The 26,856-nt window shown below is 49.7% G+C and overlaps 2 protein-coding genes across 11 annotated transcripts; one reads left to right on the top strand and one right to left on the bottom strand.

The window, feature by feature from the left end:
• Positions 1 to 11,141: 11,141 nt before the first annotated feature.
• B4GALNT1 (beta-1,4-N-acetyl-galactosaminyltransferase 1) lies at positions 11,142 to 18,154 on the top strand. Of its 6 annotated transcripts, none has more exons than XM_027542371.1 (11): positions 11,142 to 11,624; positions 12,227 to 12,445; positions 12,951 to 13,115; positions 13,245 to 13,351; positions 13,815 to 13,855; positions 14,010 to 14,190; positions 15,183 to 15,290; positions 15,415 to 15,605; positions 16,216 to 16,356; positions 16,598 to 16,838; positions 17,452 to 18,154. In XM_027542371.1, the coding sequence occupies exons 2-11, from the start codon at positions 12,228 to 12,230 to the stop codon at positions 17,667 to 17,669; spliced, it is 1,611 nt and encodes a 536-aa protein (XP_027398172.1). In that variant the 5' UTR covers positions 11,142 to 11,624; position 12,227; the 3' UTR covers positions 17,670 to 18,154. The 6 variants fall into 6 exon arrangements, with proteins under 6 accessions (XP_027398172.1, XP_027398175.1, XP_027398174.1 ...); XM_027542374.1 differs by having other exon boundaries at positions 11,143 to 11,624; positions 15,183 to 15,281; XM_027542373.1 differs by lacking the exon at positions 11,142 to 11,624 and adding an exon at positions 11,650 to 11,790.
• Positions 18,155 to 18,228: 74 nt separating this feature from the next.
• SLC26A10 (solute carrier family 26 member 10) lies at positions 18,229 to 26,346 on the bottom strand. Of its 5 annotated transcripts, XM_027542359.1 has the most exons (20): positions 25,550 to 26,346; positions 25,374 to 25,463; positions 24,732 to 25,285; positions 24,139 to 24,249; positions 23,483 to 23,640; positions 23,128 to 23,292; positions 22,733 to 22,885; positions 21,813 to 21,895; positions 21,514 to 21,661; positions 21,282 to 21,395; positions 20,506 to 20,583; positions 20,321 to 20,416; positions 19,798 to 19,904; positions 19,617 to 19,686; positions 19,428 to 19,544; positions 19,254 to 19,287; positions 19,092 to 19,174; positions 18,927 to 18,981; positions 18,704 to 18,810; positions 18,248 to 18,391 (listed from the first exon to the last, which is right to left on the bottom strand). In XM_027542359.1, exons 3-20 carry the CDS (start codon positions 25,063 to 25,065, stop codon positions 18,353 to 18,355), a joined length of 2,052 nt encoding a protein of 683 aa, XP_027398160.1. In that variant the 5' UTR covers positions 25,066 to 25,285; positions 25,374 to 25,463; positions 25,550 to 26,346; the 3' UTR covers positions 18,248 to 18,352. The 5 variants fall into 5 exon arrangements, with proteins under 5 accessions (XP_027398163.1, XP_027398160.1, XP_027398161.1 ...); XM_027542360.1 differs by having other exon boundaries at positions 24,732 to 25,282; positions 25,374 to 26,346; XM_027542361.1 differs by having other exon boundaries at positions 18,256 to 18,391; positions 23,528 to 23,640; positions 25,374 to 26,346.
• Between the last annotated feature and the right edge of the window lie 510 nt (positions 26,347 to 26,856).

Genomic DNA, 26,856 nt, shown 5'->3' with positions numbered 1-26,856 from the left:
TTTTTTATCAGTAGTAAACTTCCACAGTTTGATAGTCATATTGGTTACTTAGGTGAATACCTTTGTTGTTAGGAGATAGATACTGAAGCATTTAGGTATTTATGAGTAAAAAGTCACAACTAATTCAAATGGCTCAGCAAAAATAACGTGTGTGTGTGTGTGTGTGTGTGTGCGCGCGCATGCGTACAGAGTGATAAAATCTGTATTTAGCTGAAACTAAATATCTCCATCAAAGACTGAAATGTTGAGATACAAAAAACAAGATGAAACTGTATTAGAATGCTTATATTATTTCATTAGCTGAAACTAAATATTTAGCTTATATTATTTCATTAGCTTATATTATTTCATTAGCTGAAACTAAATATCTCCATCAAAGACTGAAATGTTGAGATACAAAAAATAAGATGAAACTGTATTAGAATGCTTATATTATTTCATTATTAACAGTTTTTACTTGCCTGTTGTTATAAGTGTGACTGTAATATGCTGAAACAATTCCTTAGCACCATCACTAAATTACTAAATAGATGCTCACTTTTAACTAAAGCAGTGAAGAAGCAAAATTTTTTTTCTTTTTAAATTTTTACTTTGAAACAATTTCAAACTTAGAAATTTGGAAAATACATACTGAGTATTCCCACATATCTTTTTTTCTTCTTTGACCACTTTTGTTAGCAGAAGGAGAGTCTGGAGAGCCTTCCTCCAGAAGGGAGGGCCTCAAGGATGAAAAGAAGAATCTCAGGGCTTACCTGTTGCAAGAAAGTTTATTAACAATAAGGAAAGAAAGAATAGGTTACAAAGAATCGGATGTGACTTGCTCTTCAGTCGCCCAGTTGTGTCTGACTCTTTGCGACCCTATGGACTGTAGCACACCAGGTCTCCCTGTCCCTCACAGTCTTTCAGAGTTTGCCCAAGTTCATGTCCATCACATCAGTGATGCCGTCCCGCCATCTCATCCCCCGATGCCCTCTTCTTCTGCCCTCAATCTTTCCCAGCATCAGGGACTTTTCCAGTGAGTTAGCTGTTTTATCAGGTGATCAAAATATTGGACACAACTGAGCACACACAAAGAAAAAACAGAGGGACTACCTGAAGAGAGAGGTGGGCCACGACAAGGGAGGCAAATGGCCCTGGAGAGCTGGGTACAGTTTTTTTTTGGGGGGGGGGGTACAGTTTTTAAGGCAGGATTATTTGCATAATCCACGGGGGCCGTTGATGGACAACCATGATTGACAACTGCAGGTTATATAACAAGACACACTATCTCACATGTTCTTCCCATAATTTGGTCTCTTATAATTAGATGTATGTATTTGTGGAATATTCACGAGCAGTTAATGAGTCCAGTGGCCGCAGAAGATTACTTTAGTGCAGGATACTGTGAGGTGTGGGCACGTGCTAGAGGTAGGGCAAGTCCTGCCAGCCTGGTGGGTGGGGGTTTTACAGCCCCCTATTTTTGGAGTTCTAGTGAGCATATTACTAGGCAGGGCTGGGAAATTGCTTGGTGGGATTAGGTGCCTATTCGACAGTGAGCTGAAGTGGCCGCCTCTAGTTGCTCTCAGATAACTTTCTGCTTATCACTTTTCTCCTATCTAATCCATGTATCTTTTATCCAGCTTCACCAATTCTGGACATTTTGTCAAAATTTGTTTTATCATTTGTTTTTATCATTCTCTATAGATATTATTTTATATAGTTCATAATAAATAATTAATAATTACATTCTCTCTCTACTAAGTCGCTGCAATCATGTCCAACTCTGTGCGACCCCATAGATGACAGCCTACCAGGCTCCTCTGTACCTGGGATTCTCCAGGCAAGAATACTGGAGTGGGTTGCCATTTCCTTCTCCCAATAATTACATTAATAAAATATAAAATATATATTGTATATATCACATGCACATATATATACAACACATTCTATTATTTATTTATTTTAAATTTATTTTTACTTGTGTATTAACTTATTTTGACCGCTCTGGGTCTTAGCTGCAGCACACAAGATCCTTGATCTTTGTGGCGGCATGTGGACTCTCTAGCTGCAGCATGTAGGATCTAATTCTCTGACCAGGGATTGAACCTGGGCCCCATGCATTGGCAGTGTGGAGTCTTAACCACTGGACCACCAGGGAAGACCCAATTATTTCTTTTTCTTGAGTCATTTGAAAGTAGATAACACACATCATGCCACCATATCTCTTTAACACATCAGAGTACGTTTTCTAAGAACAGGATACTGGTAACTACAGTTACCAACTATGGGAAATTTAACATTTACCATCTATCTCTTAACAAAGATAAAACAGTGACTTTAAACCACCATCCATATCCCAATTTTGTCCCCAAAACGTCTGTTACAGCATTTTCTTCTCCTCTCAAGGACAGGACTCAATCTAGGATCACATATTGTATTTAGTTGTTTCTTTCGTCTCCTTTTTTTCTGGAATAGTTACTCAGTCTGTCTTTGTCTCTCATGACATTAATATTTAAAAATAAAATACTGGCCAGTTTTTTTTAAATATATAAAATATTCTTCAACTGGGGCTTGTGTGTTTTCCCATATTTAGAATCAAATTATGTACCCCTAGCCAGAATACTGCCTAAGTGATTCTGTGTCTTTCCTGGGGTGGAGACACATACCTGGAGGCTCACAACACCCTCTGCCTCTCATCAGTAATATTAATTTTGACCACCTAGTCAAGTGCTGTCTGTTTTTCCCACTGTGCAGTTATAATTTTCCCTCTTGTAACTAACAAGCAAACTGTGGGGAAACACTTTAAACTATGTAAACACCTTATTTCTCATGAAACTTCCTCCCTTAAAATTAGCACCCATTGATGACTCTTGATCAAACCAATTTTTACTCTGATGGTTGCAGAATTATTTTCTACTTCATCATTTCCCTTATATTTGTCAATCAGCAATTTCTCTTTTCCTACATTAATTTATTCAGTCTGACATTCCAAATTCATCTTTAACTTTTCCTGGGAAAGGACCTGGAATGAATCCAAGGACCCTGGTTCCTTTTAGTGGAAAAGGGTATTAAAAGATCTGCGTCTCTTGTTGATTGTTATTTGGTATATGTTTATTTCCAGGCACCTTTGTGTATAATGCTCTGTCATTTCAGAGCAATATTCCTTATAATGTTGACACCAAGTTATTCAGACATTCTTCCTTTCTAAAAGTACCTAATTAAGCAACAATTCCTGCACTTAGAAATTTGGTTATTGGTGATAATGGAAGATTTAAAATGGTCATGGGACTTCCTTGGTGGTCCAGTGGTTAAGAACCTGCCTCAAAAACAGGTTCAGTCACTGGTTCGGGAAGATCCCACATGTCTCAAAGCAACTAAGCCCATATACATCAACTCCTGATCCCACACACCACAACTGCTGAAGCCTGGGTGCCTAGAGCCTGTGCTCTGCAACAAAAGAAGCCACCATGATGAAAAGCCCGTGCCCCACAACTTGAGAGTAGCCCCTGCTCGGTGCAACTAGAGAAAGTCCTCTCATAGCAGTGAGGACCCAGCAGAGCCAAAGATAAATAAATAGGTGAATAAATAAAAATTTATAAATAAATACAATGATCATAAATGTTTTGCATTTATATCCATCAAGAGATGGAGTATAAGCACTCCTTGAAGCTGGGATAACCTGATACTTTGCCTTAGCACCTAAATATACTTGAGAGAGAGGGTGGGGAAGGAATAATACTGTGTGAATTACAAGCAAGGCTTCAAGGGAGCCTGAAGCTTCCGCTCTCACACACTGGCTACCCTGAGATTGCCATGAAAGACCTCAAGGAAAAAGAGGTTCAGCCAAGAGCACCAAACTCCCATCATGTGAGAAAAGGCAAGTTGTATCATCCAGCCCCAGATGAGCTGCCAGTTGCCTACAGCTACCTGATCAACCCAACCTGACTATCAGAAGAATCACCCCACTGAGAGTAGGTATACTGCTTGAAGAAAAAAGCTTCTGAATATTTTCAAAAGCAGATTACAAGTGTTCTCTCATATTTTTAAACTGTGTATTCATGTATAATATACATACAGGAAAGTACAGATTACAAGTATACAACTTTGTGTATTTTTACAAATTAATCACACTTGAATGCAGAAACACAACTTTACCAGCACCCAGATTGACCCCTTCTAGGAAAATCCCATGGACGGAGGAGCCTGGTAGGCTCCAGTCCATGGGGTCGATAGGAGTCAGACACGACTGAGCAACTTCACTTTCACTTTTCACTTTCATACATTGGAGAAGGAAATGGCAACCCACTCCAGTGTTCTTGCCTGGAGAATCCCAGGGATGGGGGAGGCTGGTGGGCTGCCGTCTATGGGGTCGCACAGAGTCGGACACGACTGAAGTGACTTAGCAGCAGCAGCAGCAGCAGTTACTACTCCATGCCTCAAAGGTAATCACAATTCTGACTACATAGATTAGTTTTGCCTGTATTCTACTTTTGTTAACCAAGAAAAAGATTCTAAATAAAAAAATCCATGTAAAACTTTATAGTCAGTCCTTGATGAATCTGGGGTTCTGCATTCATGGATTCAACCAGTGTTGGATCATATAGTACCATAAAATGTATTTAGTGAAAAAAAATCCTCATATAAATGGACTTGAACAGTTCAACAATACCTTTGTGCTGTTCAAAGGTCAACTGTATAGACTGAGAAGAAATGATCTACAGCTATACACAATAACTCATAATGCTGAAAGAAAAAAAGTCAAAACACAGAAGACTACATTCTGTATGATTCTTTTTATTAAAGTAGAATACAGGCATTACTCTAGGAGATGGATTGAAAAAGATATTGCTGCAACTTAAATGGGACCTAATCAAGCTCAAAAGCTTTTGCACAGCAAAGGAAACCATAAACAGAATGAAAAGATAACCCACAGAATGGGAGAAAATATTTGGAAATGATGTGACTGACAAGCGATTAGCCTCCAAAATTTATAAGCAGTTCATGTGGCTTAATATCAAAACAAACAACCCAATCAAAAAAATGGGCAAAAGACCTAAATAGACATTTCTCCAAAGAAGATATACAGATGGCCAAGAGGCACATGAAAAGATGTTCAACATCACTAATTATTAGAGAAATGCAAATCAAAAGTACAATGAGATATCACCTCACACCAGTCAAATGGCTATCATTAAAAAAATCCACAAACAAAATATGCTGGAGAGGGTGTAGAGAGAAAAGAATCCTCCTACAGTGTTGGTTGGAATGTATATTGGTATAGTCACTATGGAGAACAGTACAGAGGTTCCTTAAAAAACTAAAAATACAGCTACATACAATTCTACAATCCTACTCTTAGGTATATATCCAGGGAAAAACATGGTGCAAAAGGATATATGTACCCAAATGTTCATTGCAACACTGTTTACAATAGCCAGGACATAGAAGCAACCTAAATGTCCATCAACAGAGGAATGGATAAAGAAGATGTGGTACATATATACAATGGAATATTACTCAGCTGTTAAAAGAATGAAAATAATGCCATTTGCAGCAATTTGATGGACTTAGATATTGTCATACTAAGTGAGGTAAGTCAGACAGAGAAAGAAATATCATATGATATAGCTTATATGCAGAATCAAAAAAATGATACAAATGAACTTATTTACAAACAGACTCACAGACTTACAGAATGAACTTATGGTTACCAGAGGGAAATGTAGAGGAGGAAGGAAGGGATAGTTAGGAAGTCTGGGATTGACATGTACACACTGCTTTATTTAAAATGAATAACCAAGAAGAAAAAAATTAATCAGAATTTTTTCTTGGTAATTTATTTTATTTTTATTTTTTTTAATTTACAGTTTGTATTTAATGCAAATCAATTTCATAACATGAAAAGATACTATGAATCAAAGCATAAATACACAAACACAATATACAATCCAAAACAGATACACAGAATTCAGGTGTGAAACAAAAGGGAATGTTCATTCACACACACAGTAGCTTGAGATCTGTTGGATATGTTTATTTCAGTGCTGGTTTCTAAAGATGGAAAAAAAAATGACTTTGGTTTTCAAAACTACTGTGGCCATATTAGATTCTGGAATATCTAAGCATCAGTGTGTGACCATGTGAACAAAAGACTTTAGGGAGTGTCTATTTTTAAAAAGGTTGCTGTGCATCAAGGCAGTTGTGAAAAGATTTACTTTCCAAAATCAAGCCCATTTTAGGCCTAGGACCAGGTTCTAACTATCTAAAAACATCAAATGATAGCAAAAAGTGTTCCAAATGTGGCTACTCTGATGCAGTTTAAAAAGAAGTATTTACAGAAAAGAGTATAAAGTTTTTCTAAATTCAATGTAAGCAGGACTTCAGATGAGTTGGTCCAGTGGTTAAGAATCTCCCTTGCAATGCAGGGGACATGGGTTCGATCCTTGATCTGGGAACTAAGATCCCACACGCCTTGGAGCAACGAAGCCCACATGCCACTGCTACTGAGCCTGCACACTGCAACGAAAGATCCCATATGATGCAACTGAGACCTGACGCAGCCAAGTAAATGAATAAATATTTTAAAAAATAATAATAAATAAATTCAATGTGAGCAAGCTTCCAGTGTTGACTTCACAAATATTTGAGTTACAGTTTGGCTCCTTCACATATTAGCCTTTTTCATTTCAAAATTTGTCAATTTTACCTTCAAAACAGATCATTTTTTTAAACTGTAAAAGTTATTCAATGTATGCAGAAATAAAAAATATTTTGAAATTCATTGACAGCAATGTACTTCTATTCTTTGTTATCTGTTTAAATAAATCTAGTGTTCTTTTTGAATAGGAATAGTATGCAAGCAAAATGTATTCAGTATGCTTGAATTTGGGGTAGATTAATCCATCTTTGCCCTGGCACTATATAAAAAGTCAAATGCAATGTCAGCCCAAAGCCCCAGAGGAAAAGTTCAGTTCCCAAAAGAAGAGTTGATAGCTTAACATAAAATTTTAGTCTATCGTATGTCAGCATTAAATTAGTACTGCTGAAACAACACTTTGAGAATTTACATAAGTTCCTGCTAATGTACATACAGAGAGAATCATAGAAGCTTTCTGTTTTACCTAATTGTTTTATGGCCTTATAAATTTAACAAACCAAATGCAAACTGAGTCTGTTCCACAGTCCATTCTTTATCTCTAAGTAAGATAAAATCTATTCTCATTTTCAAGGTAGAGCTTTATGTGTCCATACTTCTTAAGCCACATTTAAGGAAATCATCTCAACTAATTTTGGACGTTGTCTCTCTTCATCTTGTACAGGTAACTCCAGCAGATTTAATATTGGCATTCATCATCTAGCCAAACCCTTCACATGCTCTTCAAACAAATTTGGGATCCTCAATAATTTCTGTCAATTAAATAAGGTGTGTAATTAGCAGATTTATTCAATGAAGACTTCTTTTTCTCTCTTTTTTTTTTCCTTTGTCACACAGGATGTATAGATGCCATTTGAACTGGATTTAGAAGTACTGGTGAAGTACAGATGTTTCTTCGCCTGAGTCTCTTAACAGTAGAGATGTAGAAGGGAGACCGAGATCACAAAAAGACTGGCTGTTGACTGCAGAGTACCATCGCTTGCCTTGGTGGTGGCATTGGCTGGATGAGAGGCAGGTGAGGTAGTATGGGAGGAGTTACTTGAAGGTGTTACAACAGTTGTTTGATTTGAGTAAGTCTGCGTAGGTAAGAGCAGGGCCAGAAGCAGCAGCCCCAGTCCGAGCCTGGCTATGATCGCTTTCCCCATGTCCGCTCCGTCGGTGCGCAGCGCGTCTCGCTGGTGGGGTGCAGGCAAGGTGGGGTAATTTATTTTAAATAAAGCAGTGCCTGTAACCCCCTCATTGTTCAAGGTCAACTATATAATATTCTGAATTAGTTATCTATTGCTGTGTAATACATTACTCCAAACTTGGGGGATTTAAAACAGCAAACATTTATCTATCAGAATAGTAAGAGAATTATTCTATCACCAATAAAATTCTGCAAATGCAATTCTCTTAAAATCTTTACAGTTCTTCTGTGAATCTTATTGAGGTTAACTACATCACATGAAAGCCATATTCACAAATATTATTGAGATAAACCTTTCTCTTCCTTGGGCTTCTTTGATCACTGAGAGTCCTATTGTTTAATGGAACCATTCTGAGGCACTGCCTTAGCTCTTTCTTTAACAGAGGATTTATGTTTATATCCTTGGCTTTATTTTTAGACAATAGTTTCTTGAGCATTCCTTAGATATGGTCTTTCCCTGAAAGCCTTTTTTTTTTTTTTTTTTGGCGGCATTGGGTCTTCCTTGCTCTATGTGGGCTTCTTCGTTTCCATGTGCAGGCTTCTCATTGCAGTAGCTTCTCTTGTGGAGCACCGGCTATAGGAACTCAGGCTTCAGTAGTTGCAGCACATGGGCTCAGTAGTTGTGGTGCACTGGCTTAGTTGCTTCACAGCATGTGGACTCTTCCCGGACTTGGAATCAAACCCATGTCTCCTGCATTGGCTGGCGAATACTTATCCACTACACCACCAAGGAAGTCCTGGAAGCCATTTTTTAAATTTCTAGCCTCACTGGTCCTTGGAGAGGCCACTGCTGCTGCTGCTGCTGCTGCTAAGTTGCTTTAGTCGTGTCCATCTCTGTGCCACCCCATAGACGGCAGCCCACAAGGCTCCCCCGTCCCTGGAGTCTCCAGGCAAGAACACTGTAGTGGATTGCTATTTCCTTCTCCAATGCATGAAAGTGAAAAGTGAAAGTGAAGTTGCTCAGTCGTGTCCGACTCCCAGCGACCCTATGGACTGAAGCCCACCAGGCTCCTCCATGCATGGGATTTTCCAGGTAAGAGTACTGGAGTGGGGTGCCATTGCCTTCTCCATTGGAGAGGCTAGGAAATTTCAAACCTAACAATCCCCAGGACTTTTTTATTGGCATTCTTTCTTTAGCTTATCTCTTTCTTTTCCAAGTGGGAGACCCGGTTCGATCCCTGGGTTGGGAAGATCCCCTGGAGAAGGAAATGGCAACCCACTCCAGTATTCTTGCCTGGAAAATCCCATGGACAGAGGACCCTGATAGGCTACAGTCCATGGGGTCGCAAAGAGTCAGACACGACTGAGCGACTTCACTTTCACTTTCTTTTCCTACATATTCTACTAAAAGTGACAAGAAGAAACCTGAAGGCATCTTCAACATTCTGCTTGAAAATCTCAATGAGATCCCCATTTCATTAGGTAGGTATGCATACATGCTAAGTCCCTTCAGTCATGTCTGACTCTTTGCGACCCCATGGACTGTAGCCCACCAGGTTCTCTGTCCATGGGATTCTCCAGCAAGAATACTGGAGTGGGTTACCATGCCCTCCTCCAGGGGATCTTCCCAACCCAGGGATCGAACCTGCATCTCTTAAAATCTCCTGACTTTGCAGGCAGGTTCTTTACCACTAGTGCCACCTGGGAAGCCCCTCAGTTTCCCTACTTTCCTCACTTTTCTTTATCAGCAGCCTCCTCAAAGGACATGAGGCTTCTACTAATATGCTCTTCAATATTTTTGTCTTTCACTAACACTCCTAGATTCCTTCCTGCTTCTACCTAAGACCCAGTTCCAAATTCATTCCCACATTGTTAGATTTTTATTATGGTAGCACTTCATTTCTAATATTTGAACAATCCTAGAAGCTAAAAGCCACACTCAGGAGCCAACTATATATGCTGTTGTCTATTTTGCTTAACAGCTTTGGATATCATTCAGTATCAGTAGATATAGATTAATCCAGTGTCCCATTGTCTGATTGAATCATATCTTTAAAATTTTAACTTACTAATATTTAAGATTTAAATGATTAATATTTTAATTGTTAATAGATTGGCCAATTGCTCTAAGCTGGGTCCATTTACACTCACAACAGTGTATGATAGTGACTATTTCTTCAAATACTTGACCACTTGTGTTAGCAAACTCTTTGACCTTTACTAACTTGCTAAACAAAAACCATTTCATTGTTACTCTAATTTGGATTTTATTTATTATGAATAGGGTCAAGTGTACATTCATTTGTTTGAAAAGCCATTTTTACTTTTTCCCTCAACTGTCTAATCACAATTTTTGCCTATTTAGGGGTGACTGATCATTTTTTCTTATTGATGTTTTATAGCTCTTAAGAAAAATAGACCTTTATCTGTCTTACATGTTGCACGTATTTTTTCAGTTTGTCATTTCTCAAGTTTGTTTATAGAAATTCCTTCACTCAAGCTTTTTATACAGGCAAATCTATTAATATGTCCTTTTATATCTTACTTAGAGATCTCTTCCCCACTCCAAGATTATTTAAAAAAAAAAAACAACAAACTCCATGAATTATTTTACTACTCTTTGTGGTTACATTTTTAATAACAAGATATTTGATACATCTAGAATTTATTTTGGTGTAAAGAGGGTGAGAATCTCAATTTCCCTCCAGCCGATTAGTCATTTCTTTGTACACAGTTCCTCCAATAATCCAACCTTCCCTCCCCCCTGCCCCCACATTTACATTATGTTTTACATTTCCTATTGTATCTTTTTTCCCTATTAAATTGTGACATCTTTTATTAGAATCATGGAACCACAGAACTTAGGGCAGCATCAAGAATCCAGCTAAGGTAGTACAGGTCTGCAGCTTGCACGCATAAGTACAACCAATCTAGGCACTGTTTGGGGATCTTCCCTTCCTCAAGTCTGCAACAAGGAGCAGTCAGAAGAAGCAGGCCCTTGAATTACTGAGTGTTTGTTACATCATTGAGTATTCCTTAGAGAACTGGGGTATGCGGGGGCCGGTGGGCGGGGGAGGCGAGGCTAGGAGGGAGGCTGTCAACTTGTCTTTGTTAGCTAGGCAGTCTTTATTTTCCAGTCTTGTCTGGGTTCCTTTATCTCACCCTAAGTATCCAAGTCTTCCTTGAAATGGGTTTACAGGGCGTCCCCGCCCCATCACTTCCTAAAACCCTTATCGCCAGTCCTGGCCAAAGTCTCGATGGAAAGACGGCTGCGAACGAATAGGAACAGAGTGACTGGAATCGCGGTGGGGCGGGGCAGATGCCAGGGTTCGGGGGCAAAGGGCTGGCGGGGAGGGAGGGGGCGTGAAGAGAAGGACCTTCGTGCTTCGCTGGCTTCGCGCCCCCGCAGTGTCCTCCGCGCCCACCAGAAGGCGCCCCAGCGCTCTCATTCTCGGCGCGTAGCCTGACGCCCCTCCGCAACCAGCACCCAAGCCAAGCTGCCGCGATCTGAAAAGCCGGGCGGCGGCCCGGGCTCTCCCGGCCCGGCAAGAGGGACAGGGTCCCAGGGAACCCCGGATTTATTTATGGAATTGAAGTGAGGCGGTTTCTCGACTCCGATCCCCCAACCCCGCAGGAAACGCCCAGAACCACCCCAGCGCGGTGGTCTACAAAGCCCGGAGAGTCCAAAGGCGGGCGGGGTCGTGCGCGCTCGGGAGGCAGGAGGATTCCCCGTCACTCTCAGACTCATGCCCGACTCCCCAATCAGGCCGCCTCCAGCCCCATGAGGACTCTCAGGCCAGGGCTGAGAGCCTGGCACAGCCCTGACCGAAATCTTGCGGCGGCCTTAAAGCGTTAAGACAGGTCAGTGCTGGGGCGGGACGCGGGACTGAGCCGGAAGCGGGAAGAGGCGCGCGCACCGGTCCACCTTGTCGCCCCGCACGGCTTCGCGAGGCCACCCACGGGGTCACCTCCGCCGGGGCCACCCAGCAGCGCGGGCGTGATTCTGCATTTTTTCATGACAGGCAAGGTGTGGCGCTGCCCTCTGCAGCCCACCCGGGCCAGGTGATGCTCGGACTGAGGGGGTGGGGGATGCGTGGGCCAAGGGAGGCGGCGGGCTCCGGAACATCGGCTATTCTAATAAAACGGTGCTTTTTCTACTTACGAGCCGCCGCGTCGAAACCGCTACCTCCAAAGGTCTCTTGCTTCATCGAGATAACAGGCCTCGGGCGTGAATGGAAAGCGAGATGTGGGAGAGGGCGAGAAGAAAGGAGGCTAGGAGACCCGAGGCCCGGGGAGTGAGGGGAGGGGGACGAGGGTACCGATTCGCTATACAAATCCTGGCGCCCGAGATGCGGGAAGCCACAGCCGGGCCGGCTGGAGTCTCCGGAACTGCGGGGGCCCAGAGTCTCAACCCACGCTTTCGCCCACCACCTTCTCACCCTCCCACTTCTTCGCCCACCCAGGATGCGGCTGGGCCGCCGGGCCCTCTGTGTGCTCGTCCTGCTGCTCGCCTGCGCCTCGCTGGGGCTCCTGTACGCGAGCACCCGGGTCGCGCCGGGCCTTCGGACACCTCTTGCGCTGTGGACGCCCCTACAGGGCAACCCCAGGCCAGAACTGCTAGGTCTTGCCCCTGAGCCCAGATACGCACACATCCCGGTCAGGATCAAGGAGCAAGTGGTGGGGTGAGTGTAAGGAGTCGGGGTGACAGCATGGCACTCGCTGGTGGGTAGTCTGGGAAGCTTCTGTTTCCTCTACTGCTGAGCTCTGATGCCTGGGTTCCCCAGAGTGGTTGTGGGGGGGCGGGGAGTGAAGTGAGAGGTGGAGGGGGCTACTGAGTCTTGTGCTTCGGGAGTGGGAAGGGACGGTTGCAATCAGGGGAGGGCCCTGACTTTGTGAGTCCTGGTCATTCCCTGTGAAAGGAGTCCAGCTGGGGTCCTGATGGTGTGTAGGCAACTCTGAAACCTTAGCATTTGGTTTGTTCTATATCTCTGTAAAATCCAGATGTAGAGGATGGGTCATCTCATGGGCGGTCCCTCCTTTGGGGGACTATTTGAAGAGCAGTGATTAAGGGGACAGATTTTGGATGAACAGGGTTGAATGGGGAAGGTGCGGGTGCTGTGTCAACCTTCCGTGGGATGAGTGAGCTGTATGGCTGGGCTCTGAGGACCCTTCCTTCCGGCTCCACAGGCTGCTGTCTGCAAACAATTGCAGTTGTGAGTCCAGTGAGGGAAGCCTTCACCTCCCCTTCCAGAGGCAGGTCCAAGCCTTTGACTTCACCAAGGCCTTTGACCCTGAGGAGCTGAGCACTGTGTCTGCCTCGAGGGAGCAGGAGTTCCAGGCCTTCCTTTCAAGGTACCCAGCGGAAAGGAGGATGTGATTCTGCCCGTGGAGAGCCGTGGGAGGCCTGGAGGGAGGGTGGGGTAGGAGGGAGAGCATGCTCCCCTTGACTCCTCCTCTGTCCTCCCCCTCCTTCACTGCCAGGAGCCAGTCTGCTGCTGACCAGCTGCTCATAGCCCCTGCCAACTCCCCGCTACAGTACCCCCTGCAGGGTGTGGAGGTCCAGCCCCTCAGGAGTATCTTGGTGCCAGGTGGGGAGGAGGGTCCAAGGGGAGGACCTAAACCACTGTGAGGGTGGCAGAGCCCAGGCTGGGTGAGAAAGAATGAGGGAAGATTGGAATGCCAGGTGGGGGGCTTCTAATGAAAGGGAAACTGGAGGTCAGGGAGGGCTCATGAGGTGGGAGATGGGGACAGAAGGGACTCTAGGGTTGTGGGGAATTGCCGAAGACAACTGGAGAGGTTTATGGAGAAGGGTGTGTTCTTGCTGACTGGCTGAAGTTAGATGGACAGGCAGGGCAGGCCACACAAGACCTACTGCTTTGATGGGAAGGAGTGAGAAATCGGTTACTCTGGGCTATGCCCTACAATGTGCCCTGCTGTGGCCTCAATAGGAGGGATGGGTGAGAAGTTCTGTGCTGTGTGAGGTGAAAGAGGGAGGAGAAAGGGAGGAATCCCAAGCTGTCTGTGATTCTGGTTCCCTCTCCTTGCTTCCAGGACTGGGCCTGCAGGCCACTTCCGGTCAGGAGGTATACCAGGTGAGAAAAAACAGGAGGGTGGGGAGGCCGGGTGGGCATTAATGATGAAGGAAGGGCAGCGAGGCTGCCAAAGGAGGGATGGAAGAAGCAGGGAGGCAAGAGGTGGGTAGGGGGCATAACCCTGCACCCTGCACTTGCCAATCCCCCCTCCCAGGTGAACCTGACTGCCTCCTTGGGCACCTGGGACGTGGCAGGGGAAGTAACTGGAGTGACTCTCATCGGAGAAGGGCAGCCAGATCTCACCCTCACCAGCCTAGGGCTGGACCAACTCAATCGGCAGCTGCAACTGGTCACTTACAGCAGCCGAAGCTACCAGGCAAACACAGCAGACACAGGTGCGAGGCCTGGGTGGATGTAGTAACAGGCTGGGTGAACACAGGAAGCCAGAAAGGAAGGAGCAAGCAAATGGCAAAGGGTGTGGGAGACACTCGGGCAATGGCCAGAGCTGTCCAGACACACAATGGGCATTTCAGCTGGGCCAGCAGGGCCAAGGAGGGAGAGAAGGGGCCTTTGTTCAACTGGGGCTGGAACAGGCCAGAGGGAAACCCGAGCCTTGGGTGTGTCCCCCCTTCAGCCCAACCATGGGGGCCCCAGGAAATGACCTGACCCAAGAACTAGAAGACTCAAGCTCTATTCCCAGCCCACCACTTACTAGAGGGCAAAGAGCTTTCTGTCCCAGAGCCCCCATTTCTCCTCTGGCAAAAGGGGTATAACAGCCCTCCTGCTTCTCTCCAAGGCTTCTTTACCAAGCCTACTCCCACTGGGGGGCCTTTGCACTTGCTGTTCCCTCTGCCTAGACTACGCATCCCCTAGATTTTTGTATGGCTGGCTCCTTATCATTTGGATCTCAGCTCAGATGGATCCTCTTCACTCTCACAATACTTGTCTTATTTTCTATTCAATACTTATCTGTACCTGAATTTTCTTATTTACTTAACCTGGAACCAGATGGACTAGGTTCCTACCCCAGCTTTCTTGCCTGAGTTGGGTAATTATGGACAAGTTAATTTCTCTCTGCCTTCTTTTTTCTGTAGTAGGAATCTACTTAATAGGGCTATTGTGAGGATTAAATGAGTTCATATAGTTAACGTAATTTTAAAAGTGCCTGGCACACAGTAAATGCTCAATAAAGGCTAGCTTTTAATGAAAACTTTTATCATCTTTCTCCCACCCATTAAAATGTAAGTTCCAGGGGGATACGAACCTTGCATTCTTATCTAACAGGGCCTAGAAAAGTGCAACACAGGGTAGGCACTTAAATACTGACTTACTGAAAAGAGAATTTTGGCCAAGCCCTAGGGGCCACATCTCATGTCTTTCTTCCCAGTCCGGTTCTCCACCGAGGGACACGAAGCTGCCTTCACCATTCGCATAAGACACCCACCCAACCCTCGGCTGTACCCACCTGGGTCTCTACCCCAGGGAGGTGAGACTGGTATGCTCAGGGGCATAGATCCAGCCTGACAGGAAGAAAGTTGGGAGAGGGTGGCCCTGGGAGGTGTCTTCCTTCTCCTCACTCGCCACTCTCCTCTGCACCTAACTCTGTCCCTCACTCCTAGCCCAGTACAACATCAGCGCTCTGGTCACCATCGCCACTAAGACCTTCCTTCGTTACAATCGGTTACGGGCACTCATCGCCAGCATCCGCCGCTTCTACCCAACGGTCACAGTGGTAATCGCGGACGACAGCGACAAGCCAGAGAGCATTAGAGGTCCCCACATCGAGCACTATCTCATGCCTTTTGGCAAGGTGCACAGCCACAGGGCACCGGGAGGGGGCATGCCCTCAGTCTGCAGTCTCCAGGGTAGTGAATCCAGCATGAGGATTTCTGAAATGTAAGCTCCACGGGAGCGGTCTTATTTGAGCTGCCTTCTTAGAATGGTGCTTAGCATCTAGTAGGGGCTCAATAAATAGTTGATGAATGAATGAATGAACGCATGAATCAAATACATTCCAAGACTTTCCCCCAGAACACCCACTCAGAGCCTCTGGCAGTGGGAAACTGCATTTTTTTTAAACCTAGCTCCCGGCCATTCCTAAGCACTTCCAAAGTTTGGAGAGGGGCACAGGTTGTTGAGGGGCTTCCCAGGTAGCTCATTAGTAAAGAATCCGCCCGCAGGAGATGCAGGTTGGATCTCTGGGTAGGCAAGATCCCCTGGAGGAGGAAATGATAACCCACTCCAGTATTCTTGCCTGGGAAATCTCATGGACAGAGGAGCCTGGCGAGCTACAGTCCATGGGGTCGCAGACTGAACATACACGCACAGAGGCTGTTGAGAGGGGTCAGGAGTGAGGAGTAGGCGGCAGAGGGCTGCGTCCTATCTCAATAGCATCGCCAACCGTACTTACTCTTTCCCAGGGCTGGTTCGCAGGCCGAAACCTGGCCATATCCCAAGTAACCACCAAGTACGTGCTGTGGGTGGACGATGACTTCGTCTTCACGGCGCGTACGCGACTGGAGAGGCTTGTGGACGTGTTGGAGCGGACGCCGCTGGACCTGGTAGGGGAGGGGCCGCGGTATGGAGGATGGGAGGAGGGCTTCCGGGAGGCTAAGGGCTAGGCCGGGAGACCCGAGAGCAGCCAACCCTGGGACGGAAGCAGAGCCTGGGCCACTGTCTGGGTCCTGCAGGGGTGGGGCGGGGAAGGACCCAGGAGGAAAGCCAGCCTGTTGGGGAGAGGGAGCCTAGACCTAACCCCTTCCAGTGCGCGTCCGGCCTGCAGCCATCCTCCCGCCCCGGCAGGTGGGGGGCGCGGTGCGCGAAATCTCCGGCTTCGCCACCACCTACCGGCAGCTGCTGAGCGTGGAGCCCGGCGCGCCAGGCCGCGGGAACTGCCTCCGGCAGAAGCGCGGCTTCCACCACGAGCTCGTCGGCTTCCCGGGGTGCGTGGTCACAGACGGCGTGGTCAACTTCTTCCTGGCGCGCACCGACAAGGTGCGCGAGGTCGGCTTTGACCCTCGCCTCAGCCGCGTGGCGCACCTGGGTGAGTGGCGCCCCCTCCAGGCCGGGCAGGGACCCTTCGGGGCTCGGGACCAGGGACCGCGGGGTGGTGGGACAGTAAGGTGCCTGGGGCCCTGGGTACTACTGCCCGACCACCCCGCGGAGCCCACAGCTGCCACCGGGGTCCCTAGAGCAGTTCTACGAAGATTCACCAAGACCCGTGCCCCGGCCACAGAGAGAGCTCCAAACATCCCAGCCCCAAACATCATTTAAACCTCAGCGGCCAGTACAGCCACTGGGTCTGCCTTGAGCTTCCCCACCACAGTCACCTCGGCCTCTATCCTGCTCCCAACGGAATCTCCTGGTTCAGGCCACCTCGGAGCAGCCAAGTCCGCATTTATTGAATTTTTGGGTGTGTGAGTGTGTGTTGCAGGAGGGAGGAAGGGAGGGAATCCGTTTTCAAAGCACAAGGTAAGGATATTGACTCCATTTTATACAAGACTCAAAAGGGTTGATTTACATGCCTAAGGTCCTTAGAGATGGAGTCTTTGCATATGCACCCACCATATCCCAAATCTCAGTTCTCCTTTAGGGGCAGCGGTGCCTCTGAATCCTCAAGACCCTTCATTGTGTACTCCCCTTCCCTCTGCCCCCAGAATTCTTCCTGGATGGACTTGGTTCTCTTCAAGTGGGCTCCTGCTCAGACGTCGTTGTGGATCACGCATCCAAGTTGAAGTTGCCTTGGACCTCAAGGGATGCGAAGGCAGAGACTTATGCTCGGTACCGTTACCCGGGATCACTGGACGAGAGTCAAGTGGCCAAACATCGCCTGCTCTTCTTCAAACACCGGCTGCAGTGCATGACTTCAGAGTGATGGCCACTTGGGGCCTTTCAGCTGTCAGACTGGGCCTGCCTCCTTGTCCCTGCCAGGAATTCCTAGCAAACCCCGCCAGCCAGTGACCACTCCACTGACTGTCCCAGTCTCCTTCAGAACTTGATCCCAAACAGGGGCTTGTCCTGGTGTCACTCCTCCTTTCTGCAAGTGCCCAGGGGCATGATGGAGCCATAACTTGTCCCACAGCCAGTGCCAAGTCCTACCCCCTACCCCTTCTCCTAGGGCAGGGAGTGGGGGGTTGCTTTTCAAGTGCCAAAGAGCCCAAAGGGGGACTCTAAAAACCTAAAGCAGAAATACTCTCCTCTCATCTCCTTGGTACTAAGGGGTTGGGGAAGTCCCCAGTATATAGTCCCAGGGCTGTGCCCCTATGTCTGGATCCAGGACTCTGTGCAGTGGCTGCAGCCTCACCCCCATGGAGAGAATGGAGTTGGAATGGGGGCTGGTGAACATACAGGGGAAAGCCATTCTTAGTTGTGTCTTTGCAATGCTTTGGGAGTGGAGGAAGGGGCACCAAGTGTCCATGTGCAGACACCCAGACTCATTTCATGAACCCCAGAGGCTCTCAGCGTCATTTTATTAGTTACATGAAGTCAGGGGACTCAGGGGCCATGGCCCGCCTCACACATGTCTCGTTGGGGCCCTCCACACACCAAATGACCGGCTCAGACCCACACTGTGCAAGTCTTTGGACCATTGAGCTCCTGGAACAGGGAAGGGACATGTCAGAAGTAGATTTGGTGCTCCCCTCCCTCACCCATGATTTGGCAGTCCTCTCGGGGGCACACTGCCTGCTTTGGAACTTGAGTCCCTCAGTTCTTCACCCACAGCTGGGCCCAGTCTCCCTGGCTTAGTCTTATATTGACTAATCATTTCATCCCCATCCCTTTCCTTCTTCTTCCTCCTAAGCCCCCTTTGAAAATCCCTCTGCCAGGGTCTTCAGTCACTGATTCACACCTCCCCTCGCCATAGGCCAGCACCTCCCAGCTTCCACTTTGTTGCTATTGCCACCTCACCAGCCTCTCCAGAGCATGCGCAGCTGCATCCTGGACACTCACAAACAGCTGTTCTGGGGTCACTCTGTCCAGGAGTCCTGCCTGGGTCAGCGTCCCCAGCACTGAGGCTGTGTGGAGAGGGGATCAGGTCCTCCGGTCCTACGTCCACACTGTGTCCTCTTCCCTCCCCACCAAGTGTCTGGTCACTCCCCTGTCTCCAATCCCTCCATCCTGCACATCTCACCATTGCACTGAGCCAGGAGAAGGTGGATCCCAGCATCTCGGCATCGACTGGCCAGCTGCGGGGGTGGGAGTGGGGGTGGGGGTGGGGGAGGGGGTTAAGTCCTACATCAGACGGTGTTCATGAAACCACAAGGGGACTTCCTCCTTCGCCTACCCTCTCCCTCACCTGAACCACTTCTCTGGCCCCTGCAGCATCTGCAAAGGTGACACCACTGCAGTCTAGGACCACCACCCTGACAGGCTCGGCAGCTAGGATGGGAGAAGGCAGGAGGACTCAGATGCCTCCGTGGGTGGTGCCCAAATCTCCCTCCTTATCCTCCCACCTCACCTGCATCAGGTGGGCCATCTGTCTTTGGAGCCTCCTGTGAGTAGAGAAAGGGAATCACCACCTCTGAGACGTGAGCACAAACATGCACCCAGTGAGCCCAAGAATCCCCCCTGGAGCACCCACCTGCCCCCCAGCCTCAAAGAAGCCACACTTCCCTTTGACCAGGTACCTCACCTTTCTTCCTTCTCCAAGCCCCAGATGCCACTCCAGGACACGGCGAAACTGCCCTCGGGTCCCAAAGTAAAGTGGTGCTGGATAGCTCAGGATGCAGAGCCCTGGGACCTGGAGGAGCTAAGGGGTCAGAGGGTCAGTGAACCATCCAAGTCTAACCTTCCCTTCCTTCTTTGGCTGTAGCCCACCCACCTTGTGGCTCTCTCTGAGTGGCCGGTAGAGCTCTGTTCCCTCAGCCAGTCCAAGTGCCAGGCACTGTACCCTGGGCAGGAAGCTGGGGTCAGATTCCCAGCCTGATCTGGCTGGAGAGTCACCCCAAGCACTCTGTTCTCTCCCCTCCTCTCATCGTGACTCCCCTCATCTCTGCTCCCACCTCTGGGTGCGGCAGACCACAGTCATCATGGAGAAGACCACACCTACAGCCAGGCCCAGGTCCACACTCAGGGTCACGACAGCCACCCATGTGACCATCCACACAGCCTGCAGGACATGGATGGGAGTGAAATGCCCAGAAGAAATGCCAGGCCCTCACTGCCAGGGAAGGTGGGTCCAGGGGCAGTGACTGCCAGGGCAAATGATGGGGAGGGAGGGCCCAGGAGAAAGTAGAAAGAATGACAGAAGGAAGGGATGAGGTTGACCTAAGAGGGGATACACACCAAGGGTAAGGACCTCACACCTTGAACCACCTTGGGAGTTACAAATACTCAGGTCTGAAGAAGTTCAAGCTTTACCCTTCACCTTGTCTCTGAGTAAAGGGATTAGGAGGTATACAAGTTGAAGGTGGGTAGGCTGCAGAACTCAGGACTGGGTTCTGAGTTTACTTTGATCAAGGGCAGAGGCTGGGGACGCTAGGAAGGTGGGAGGGGGCATCTGAGAGCAATGCTGCCATTTCTCACAAAGTCCACGCGGCTGATGCGCCATAGTTGAGGGAGTTCTCGCATCTGGAAGAACATCTGGCGCATGCTGGAGATGTTGATGCAGGCCAAGACAGCCTTAGGGCAGAGGAGGTAGGCTGACCACCTCCATGTGTGGGGAGGTAGCCGCCCCTCCCAGACATCCCTCTGCCTCCTCTGCTGCTTACCTTGGGCAGATAGTAGAAGAGGGGCCCCAGCCACAGTAGTACAGACAGGACAACCATGCAGGAGAAGAGGCCTGCCAGCTGTAGGGCAGAAAGGGACAGAAGCAAAGAAGGGAGGGAACCTCAGCCACCCCTACTGAGAGATGGTCTCCTGCCTCTGTGTCAGCCTTCTCGGAAGTCTCCCTCCTCCCAAAATCCCCTTCCACACTGCTGTTCCTCACTCCTTAACCCCTTCTTGATATTGTGCTCCTCACTTTTCCCCTTGCCCAATTAAATACCTGTCATTTGTTGGTTTCCCCCAAGATATAGTTCAACATCCCTATTTTTGCAGCCTACCTCCATTTTAAAAGCCACTGTTGGATGACTCTAAAAAGCAGGCTAACCACATGCTTAGGACACCAACAAATACAGGAAACCAAAAATATCAGGGAGAGACTTTAATATGTGACATTTCTTTGAAAAAGAATATGTCCTCACAAGGAAAAAGTCCAGAATTTTGTTTCTTAAATTTATTTTCCAGATTAGTATTGTCCTTATTTTGAACTACATATAGGACACCATGCCCTTTCTCAGTGCTTAGAATCTACAGAGGTCTTAACCGACCTTTCTTCTCTATGTTCTTCCCAGATAATCCCACGCCCCACTCACATTCCCTCACAGATTCCCATCGTCCTCTACAGGACTGCCACCTGGGTATCTTCCAATCTTCCACCTGTTCCACCACCACCCAACATGGATATCCCTCCCTCCTTCTCCTCACCCGAGAACATGGCTCTTACCTGTGTGTTCCCACCAGCATCCACGAGTAGGCTGGTCGTAGCCAATGTGGCAGAGTTGGGAAAGCAAGAGAAGAGGGAGGAGACGAGGTTGGAGACACCATGTGCCAGGAGCTCCTGAAAGGATGAAGTGAGATGAAGAGGAGAGATAGGAAGGCATGGCTAGGAGGGGGAAACCACATTAGGGGGCTGTCTGTCTCGTGAATGAGGCTAGGGTCCTCATTCAAAGTCACACCTGGTTGGAGTCAATAGTGTAGCTGTACTTGTCTGCATAGATGGAGGCCAGGGAGGCAGACACTGCAAAGGTAACCAGCGCCATGGGCAACGAGTCGGCCAGAATCCTGGGCAGCTCAGCCAGGCTGGGGAGGAGAGGTTGGGGAAATCTGCAGAAAGAGAGGAATCTACAGTGAGGGTGGGTTGGGAATAATAAGGATATGAGGAAGAAAGAGGAAATAGTACAGGGCAGGGCAGGAGGGGGCGTTGGGTGGGAGAGTTGTGAGAAAAGAAAACAGGTGCTTTTTCACTCTCTCTTACCCTCCAGGCAGCAACCCAACTATCTGGACATTGTATCTTGTGTCCAGGGAAGAGGTGAAGCAGAGCACAGAGGCCAGAAGCACCTGGGAAAGAGAGCAAATTAGAGCATGGGTGGAGATGGCCCCCAGCAGAGGTTAGAAGGGGCTCAGTATGAGAGGACTGTAACTCAGGATTAGGGGTTGCAGGAGCCCAGCAACTGAGGGAGCTGGGGTGTGTTTGGGATGGGTGTCTGACAACTGAGTTAGAGTGGAAAGGGAATTCCCTGGTTCTCCAATGGTTAGGACTCTGTTCTCTAAGGAGTCGGTTCAGTCCCTGTTGTCCGGGAACTAAGATCCTGCAAGCCGCGCAGCGGTTCAAAAAAAAAAAAAAAATAGAATGAAAGAAAGAGAAATGATGTGTGCCGGGAACTATGGAGAGAGATGGACCAGAGGAAGTGAGAGGAGACTGCTATGAGAGACGGTGGATATCGAGAGGTACAACCGAGCCATTCTAAGCACGGAAGCTGGGTTACATCTAGGGATATATGGGGTATCTGTGGTGTATGAATGGAATGCTGTTTAACTGAGGAGAGACATGTAGGTGGACGCCGGAAGGGAGATGAGCCTTGAGTTACGGTGAAAGACCGGGTGAGAGGAGAGAAAAGACGGGAGTGGAGGTGCCGTGGCCAGAGGCACCGCAAGGGGGCGCTGTAAGGAGAAAGAAGACTTTCTTAGAGGCTGTGTGAGAAAAAGGCAAACCCGTGGGTGGGGGATTCCCGAGGGTCAAAGCGTTCTGACAAGAGCCTGGCAAAGCACACGTGTGAGCAGGACCTCTCGTGTGTGACCTCTCCGCGCTCCACGAGGGGGCGGCAGCGGCCACTTCCTACAGGGTAAGCAGGGTCTGCGTGGTGCACGGGGCTGGCACCCGGGAGCCATCCTCACCATGGCGATTTCCCCCGGGATGGGGGTGGGTAGCCTGTCTCTGAATCTCACGTTCAGTTCCTTGACCGGCACGAGCAGCGCCAGGCTGAGTGCCGAGATGGTCAGTTCGGCGGGACTGCTCCGGGGCAGCGCCGTCAACACAGCAGCCAACGTCTGTGGGCAGGGCAGTGAGCAGAGGGGCCTGGGGCCAGGGTCGACTGCCGGCAGTCCGATCCCCAGACTGAGGCGAGGCCTTCTCTCCTGGCTCCCAGTAGGGCTTCCACCTCCTCGGCGACCCTCACTGCCCCACCACCACCACACACTGTCCCTCCACTGGCCCTCCTTCCTTCCTTCCTTTGCGGGTTTCCCTCTTCCCGGGATCACTAGAAGCCTCCTCGTTGTTCTCCCACCCCCACCTTGAAAAGAGCGAAGCAGCCAATCTGACGTGGGAGGGGCACCCCCAAAAGGCTAGGCAGCTGGGACACGAGCACATGCAGGGCGGCCCCGCTGGTCAGCGCTTTGACTACAGGCTCCGACAAGAAGGTGGCCAGGACGCCCAGCTGCAGGGCAAACATCCCCAGCTGCAGAGGAAAAGATGCCCGGATCACCACGGGAGAAGAGCAGACCAGTCCCCGCACAGGGTTATCGGCTTCTTCGCACACCTCTTCTGCCTAGACCACCGCTGGACACTTGTCCCTCCCTCTCCCCTGCCCCCCTCCAGAGTGGACTCCCCCAGTCTTTCCCCCCCACCCCCCTTCAGTCCTCCCTCACCATCAGGGCCCCGCTCCCGAAGGCCACTGCCGCAGCCGCACCAACCCGCTGAGCATCCAACTGTTCCTTCTCAATTCCGCTCAGGTTCCCCGAGAGGGGTTCGGGCACCAGCCGCTCCACGGCCGAGCCGGTCATGAGGCTGAGGACAGCGAAAGTTCCTAGGGCCAGGGGAGAAACCCACAGATCACTAGATGTGCCAGCCTGGGGCGAGGTGACCGCCCAGGCTCCGGGCACTATGCCAGAAAGACTGCTGTCAGACCACCTCTGCTAGAAGGCTGGCTGCTCAGGTGAAGGCTGCGGGGCCAAGATCCCTGCCCCTGCCCCTCCTGAGGATGCCCTGCGGACTACGCCCTCCTCTGGGTGACAGTGTATCTCTTCTCCCCACCTTCCTTTCCACCATCCCATGCTGGACTGCCCTGAGACTCTGACCTAGGTAGTGACTACTGGAGGTCTGAGGTGGGTGCAAAGAGGCAGGAGTTTACTCAGACTTTTCCTCTCCATGAAATCTGGCTCGGGGCAGTCCAGCATGGGATGGTGGAAAGGAAGGTGAGGGACTGAAGAAGACAGTAAGAGCGAGGGAGCTTATAAGAAGGGAAGCCTCAACCCCCTGTCCATTTCACCCTACAGAGAGGGAAAGGAGTCCGTGGGTCACTCACCAGTAGACAGGTGTCTCCCAGTACCCAACAAGGTGTAGATGAGGACGGGAAAGAAAGAAGTGTAGAGTCCGAACACTGGGGGCACAGAGGTCAGGAGGGCAAAAGCCATGCCTGGGGGCGTAGTGGAAGGAAAGGTCTTTGGTGTGTGGGTGAGGGGCTGGGGGCCCACCCTCCAGGACCGCTCTTCCTCTCCCACACTCTTGGAGGCTGGCACAGGCACATTAAATCACACCACAGGAGGGAACTGAGGGGTTAACAGGCCTCGGTGGGTGGGAGGTCGTGGGGCGGTCAAGGTCAGAGATCCGTGTCCACTGTGTCCTGGTGGGGGGCAGGCGTTCAAGCTGAGAGGTCTCTCCAGTTCCCTGAGTCGGATCGTGGCCAAGACTTCGCGCAGGATTGCACAGATGAGGGGAGCTGGGGGCGGGGATCTGATGGAGCTCCACTGTCCTTACCCAGAACTCGGCCTTGGGTCCCTGTCGCCGAGCCCGCAGCCACCCTAGCCCACCCACTTCGCTCCCGGTTGCCAGGCCCTGTGCCCACCCGAAGCCCCCTAGAGCTTGGGCCCCTGCCAGGCTGTTGTTGGGGCCGCTCACCCTGGGGCACGTGCACGATGCCCACGGTCAGTCCGGCCACCGCGTCCCCGAGCAGCCAGGCCCGCCAGCGGTAGTGGGGCAGCCAGCGCAGCGGAGGCAGCCGCGCCAGGAGCAGGCGCCACGCCCCTGGTCCAGAGCAGGCGCTGGCCCGCCGCCGCCACAGCCGGGACCAGCGCGGCTCCGCGAGCAGCTCGGGCTCCTGCTCTGCGTCTCCGAAGAGCTGCTGGAACCGAGTCTCGGTGAGAGGTTCCCTGAACTTGGCGCTCAGAGGGGACTTAAGGTCGGAGGCCTCTCCCGGACCTGGGCAGGTCCTGGCGCCCGGTAGCCCACTCATTTCGCCCTTGGCCACCTCCAACTCCGCCCAGCCTTAAATACCCCTCAGCCCGCCGGCCCCGCGGCCCGCCTCCTTGGAGCAGAGTCCATCCCGTCCCGGAGGGAGCCCTCTCTTGGGGACCTTCTACAGTCGGGAGACAGCCGAGCCTTGGGGAGGGGGCGTCTCTGTGTTAGGCGTTTCCCTCAGACATCCTTGGTGCGATCGCTGGCTCTGGAGCCTGCTGTGGAGGAACCAGAGAGATAGGCCAGAAAACAAACGCACCCAAACACCCAACACCCACGAACGCTCCTAGGTCTTTTGACTCCCACCTCTCATTCTTGGTGGTTTCTTTCCGCATTAGCACCTGGGGCACAGACAGATGCTGACTCCTCTGGGGTTGCTGGTCATCCTCAGGGCTGCTGCATGACCCACAAGAAAGTTCAGCGGTGTTCCAATCTCCCTTTCTCCCCCCAGACCCTAATTCTCAAGGGGCAGAGCTTCTCACCAGAAAGTATAAGGGGCTCCATTGGCCTCAGCTGTTTCACAGACCACCTAGATGGGAAGCAGCTACATGCATTGGATAGGGACTGCCAGAGGGACCCCCACCCCGCACCTCTGCTGGGAGTGGCTGGGCCCAAATTCACAATTCAGGACCTCAGGGGGGAATACTGAACAGATAGCAAATTTTGATTTTATTGCTCAGAAGGCAAAAACACTGAAGCATTCCAAGTCAACAATACGTATGTGGTTAAATTAAGTACGAAAGGGTCACCCACCCATGTCATGTACCCCTGAGGTCCCTGAAGAGATACAAAGCTTCTGAGCGCCAGAATCCTGCTAGTTGCCCCATCCCCTCCTCCATTCACAAGAATTCTTAGCACCCCTCCCCATCACCCTCTGGTCCCTAGTCCCTGACCCCAAAGCCCTGGGTGTGGGGTACAGTGAGGGTGGGTCTCCCCTCTTCAATTCCTCCTATTGTTCCCCAGAAGTCTTATCTGGGCTGTACGTCCTGTCCCCCCCTTAGAGTTCCCTCCCCCCATTGTGGCCAGAGAGACCTCAGGCCCACAGGGAGGCTCCAGCTCCTCCTCAGCCTCCCACCCCAGCAGTCTATTGTCTGCTGAGGAAGCTCAAGTACACGTGACTGGGCCCAGGGGACGAATGGACACAGTGGACACACCGATGCCCAAGGACCTAGGCAGGACAGGGCATCTGGACGAGAATCTCTGCACGTTTGGGTCTCGGTCCCAGGGGCTGTCCCAGAAGTTGGGAGGGGTGAAGACCTCCACTCTTAGGTCTATGGCTTGAAGAAGAATCCCTTCCTGCTCAATATGGATATGCTTTGCGACCTCCCAGACAGCAAAAATAAGGAGACCCAGAGCCAGAAGGGGCCAGAGCCCCCAGCATCCTCTCCACCTTCCCCATGTTCCCTCAGCTGAACATGGCGGCCTCAGAAAGAAAGGTACTGTGGGCATTCAGTGCTTTAGCATCTGGGTGTTGAGGGAACGGTGGGAAGTCAGCCCACAGCGGGCTTTCCAGTGGCGTCTAGAACAGAGACCAGATGGGAGGGAAAGGGGCTGGATAAAAGGGAGGATACATCAAGGTTCTAGGGTTTTCCTGTAGCCCCAAGACCCGGACTGAGAGATGCTGCAACTGCAAGTGAGGGACAAAGATAACTACATTTTTTTTTATCTTATATCCCGCACCCTTCTCCTTTCACCAGACCCTTCCTCCAATGACTGATTCGAGGGGCCATCTGATCTCTTCCACACTCCTTTACCCCAACTTCAGCTTCCCCTTCCCTCTGCTAAGACA

This window comes from Bos indicus x Bos taurus, chromosome 5 (assembly GCF_003369695.1).
Source record: "Bos indicus x Bos taurus breed Angus x Brahman F1 hybrid chromosome 5, Bos_hybrid_MaternalHap_v2.0, whole genome shotgun sequence".
NCBI classification, from domain to species: Eukaryota; Metazoa; Chordata; class Mammalia; order Artiodactyla; family Bovidae; genus Bos; species Bos indicus x Bos taurus.
This window is presented reverse-complemented; position numbering and strand designations above follow the sequence as displayed.

Bases quoted from the DNA above. Each gene is read 5' to 3' on its own strand.
- B4GALNT1 (XM_027542371.1), top strand. From the start codon at position 12,228: ATGCGGCTGGGCCGCCGGGCCCTCTGTGTGCTCGTCCTGCTGCTCGCC. The intron at 13,116-13,244 runs GTACCCAGCGGA...CTTCACTGCCAG, and splicing joins TTCCAGGCCTTCCTTTCAAG to GAGCCAGTCTGCTGCTGACC. The intron at 15,606-16,215 runs GTGCACAGCCAC...ACTCTTTCCCAG, and splicing joins ATCTCATGCCTTTTGGCAAG to GGCTGGTTCGCAGGCCGAAA.
- SLC26A10 (XM_027542360.1), bottom strand. From the start codon at position 25,065: ATGAGTGGGCTACCGGGCGCCAGGACCTGCCCAGGTCCGGGAGAGGCC. The intron at 21,396-21,513 runs GTGTGACTTTGA...TCATCCTTTCAG, and splicing joins ACACTATTGACTCCAACCAG to GAGCTCCTGGCACATGGTGT. The intron at 18,392-18,703 runs GTGAGGTGGCAA...TCCCTGTTCCAG, and splicing joins CGCATGCTCTGGAGAGGCTG to GAGCTCAATGGTCCAAAGAC.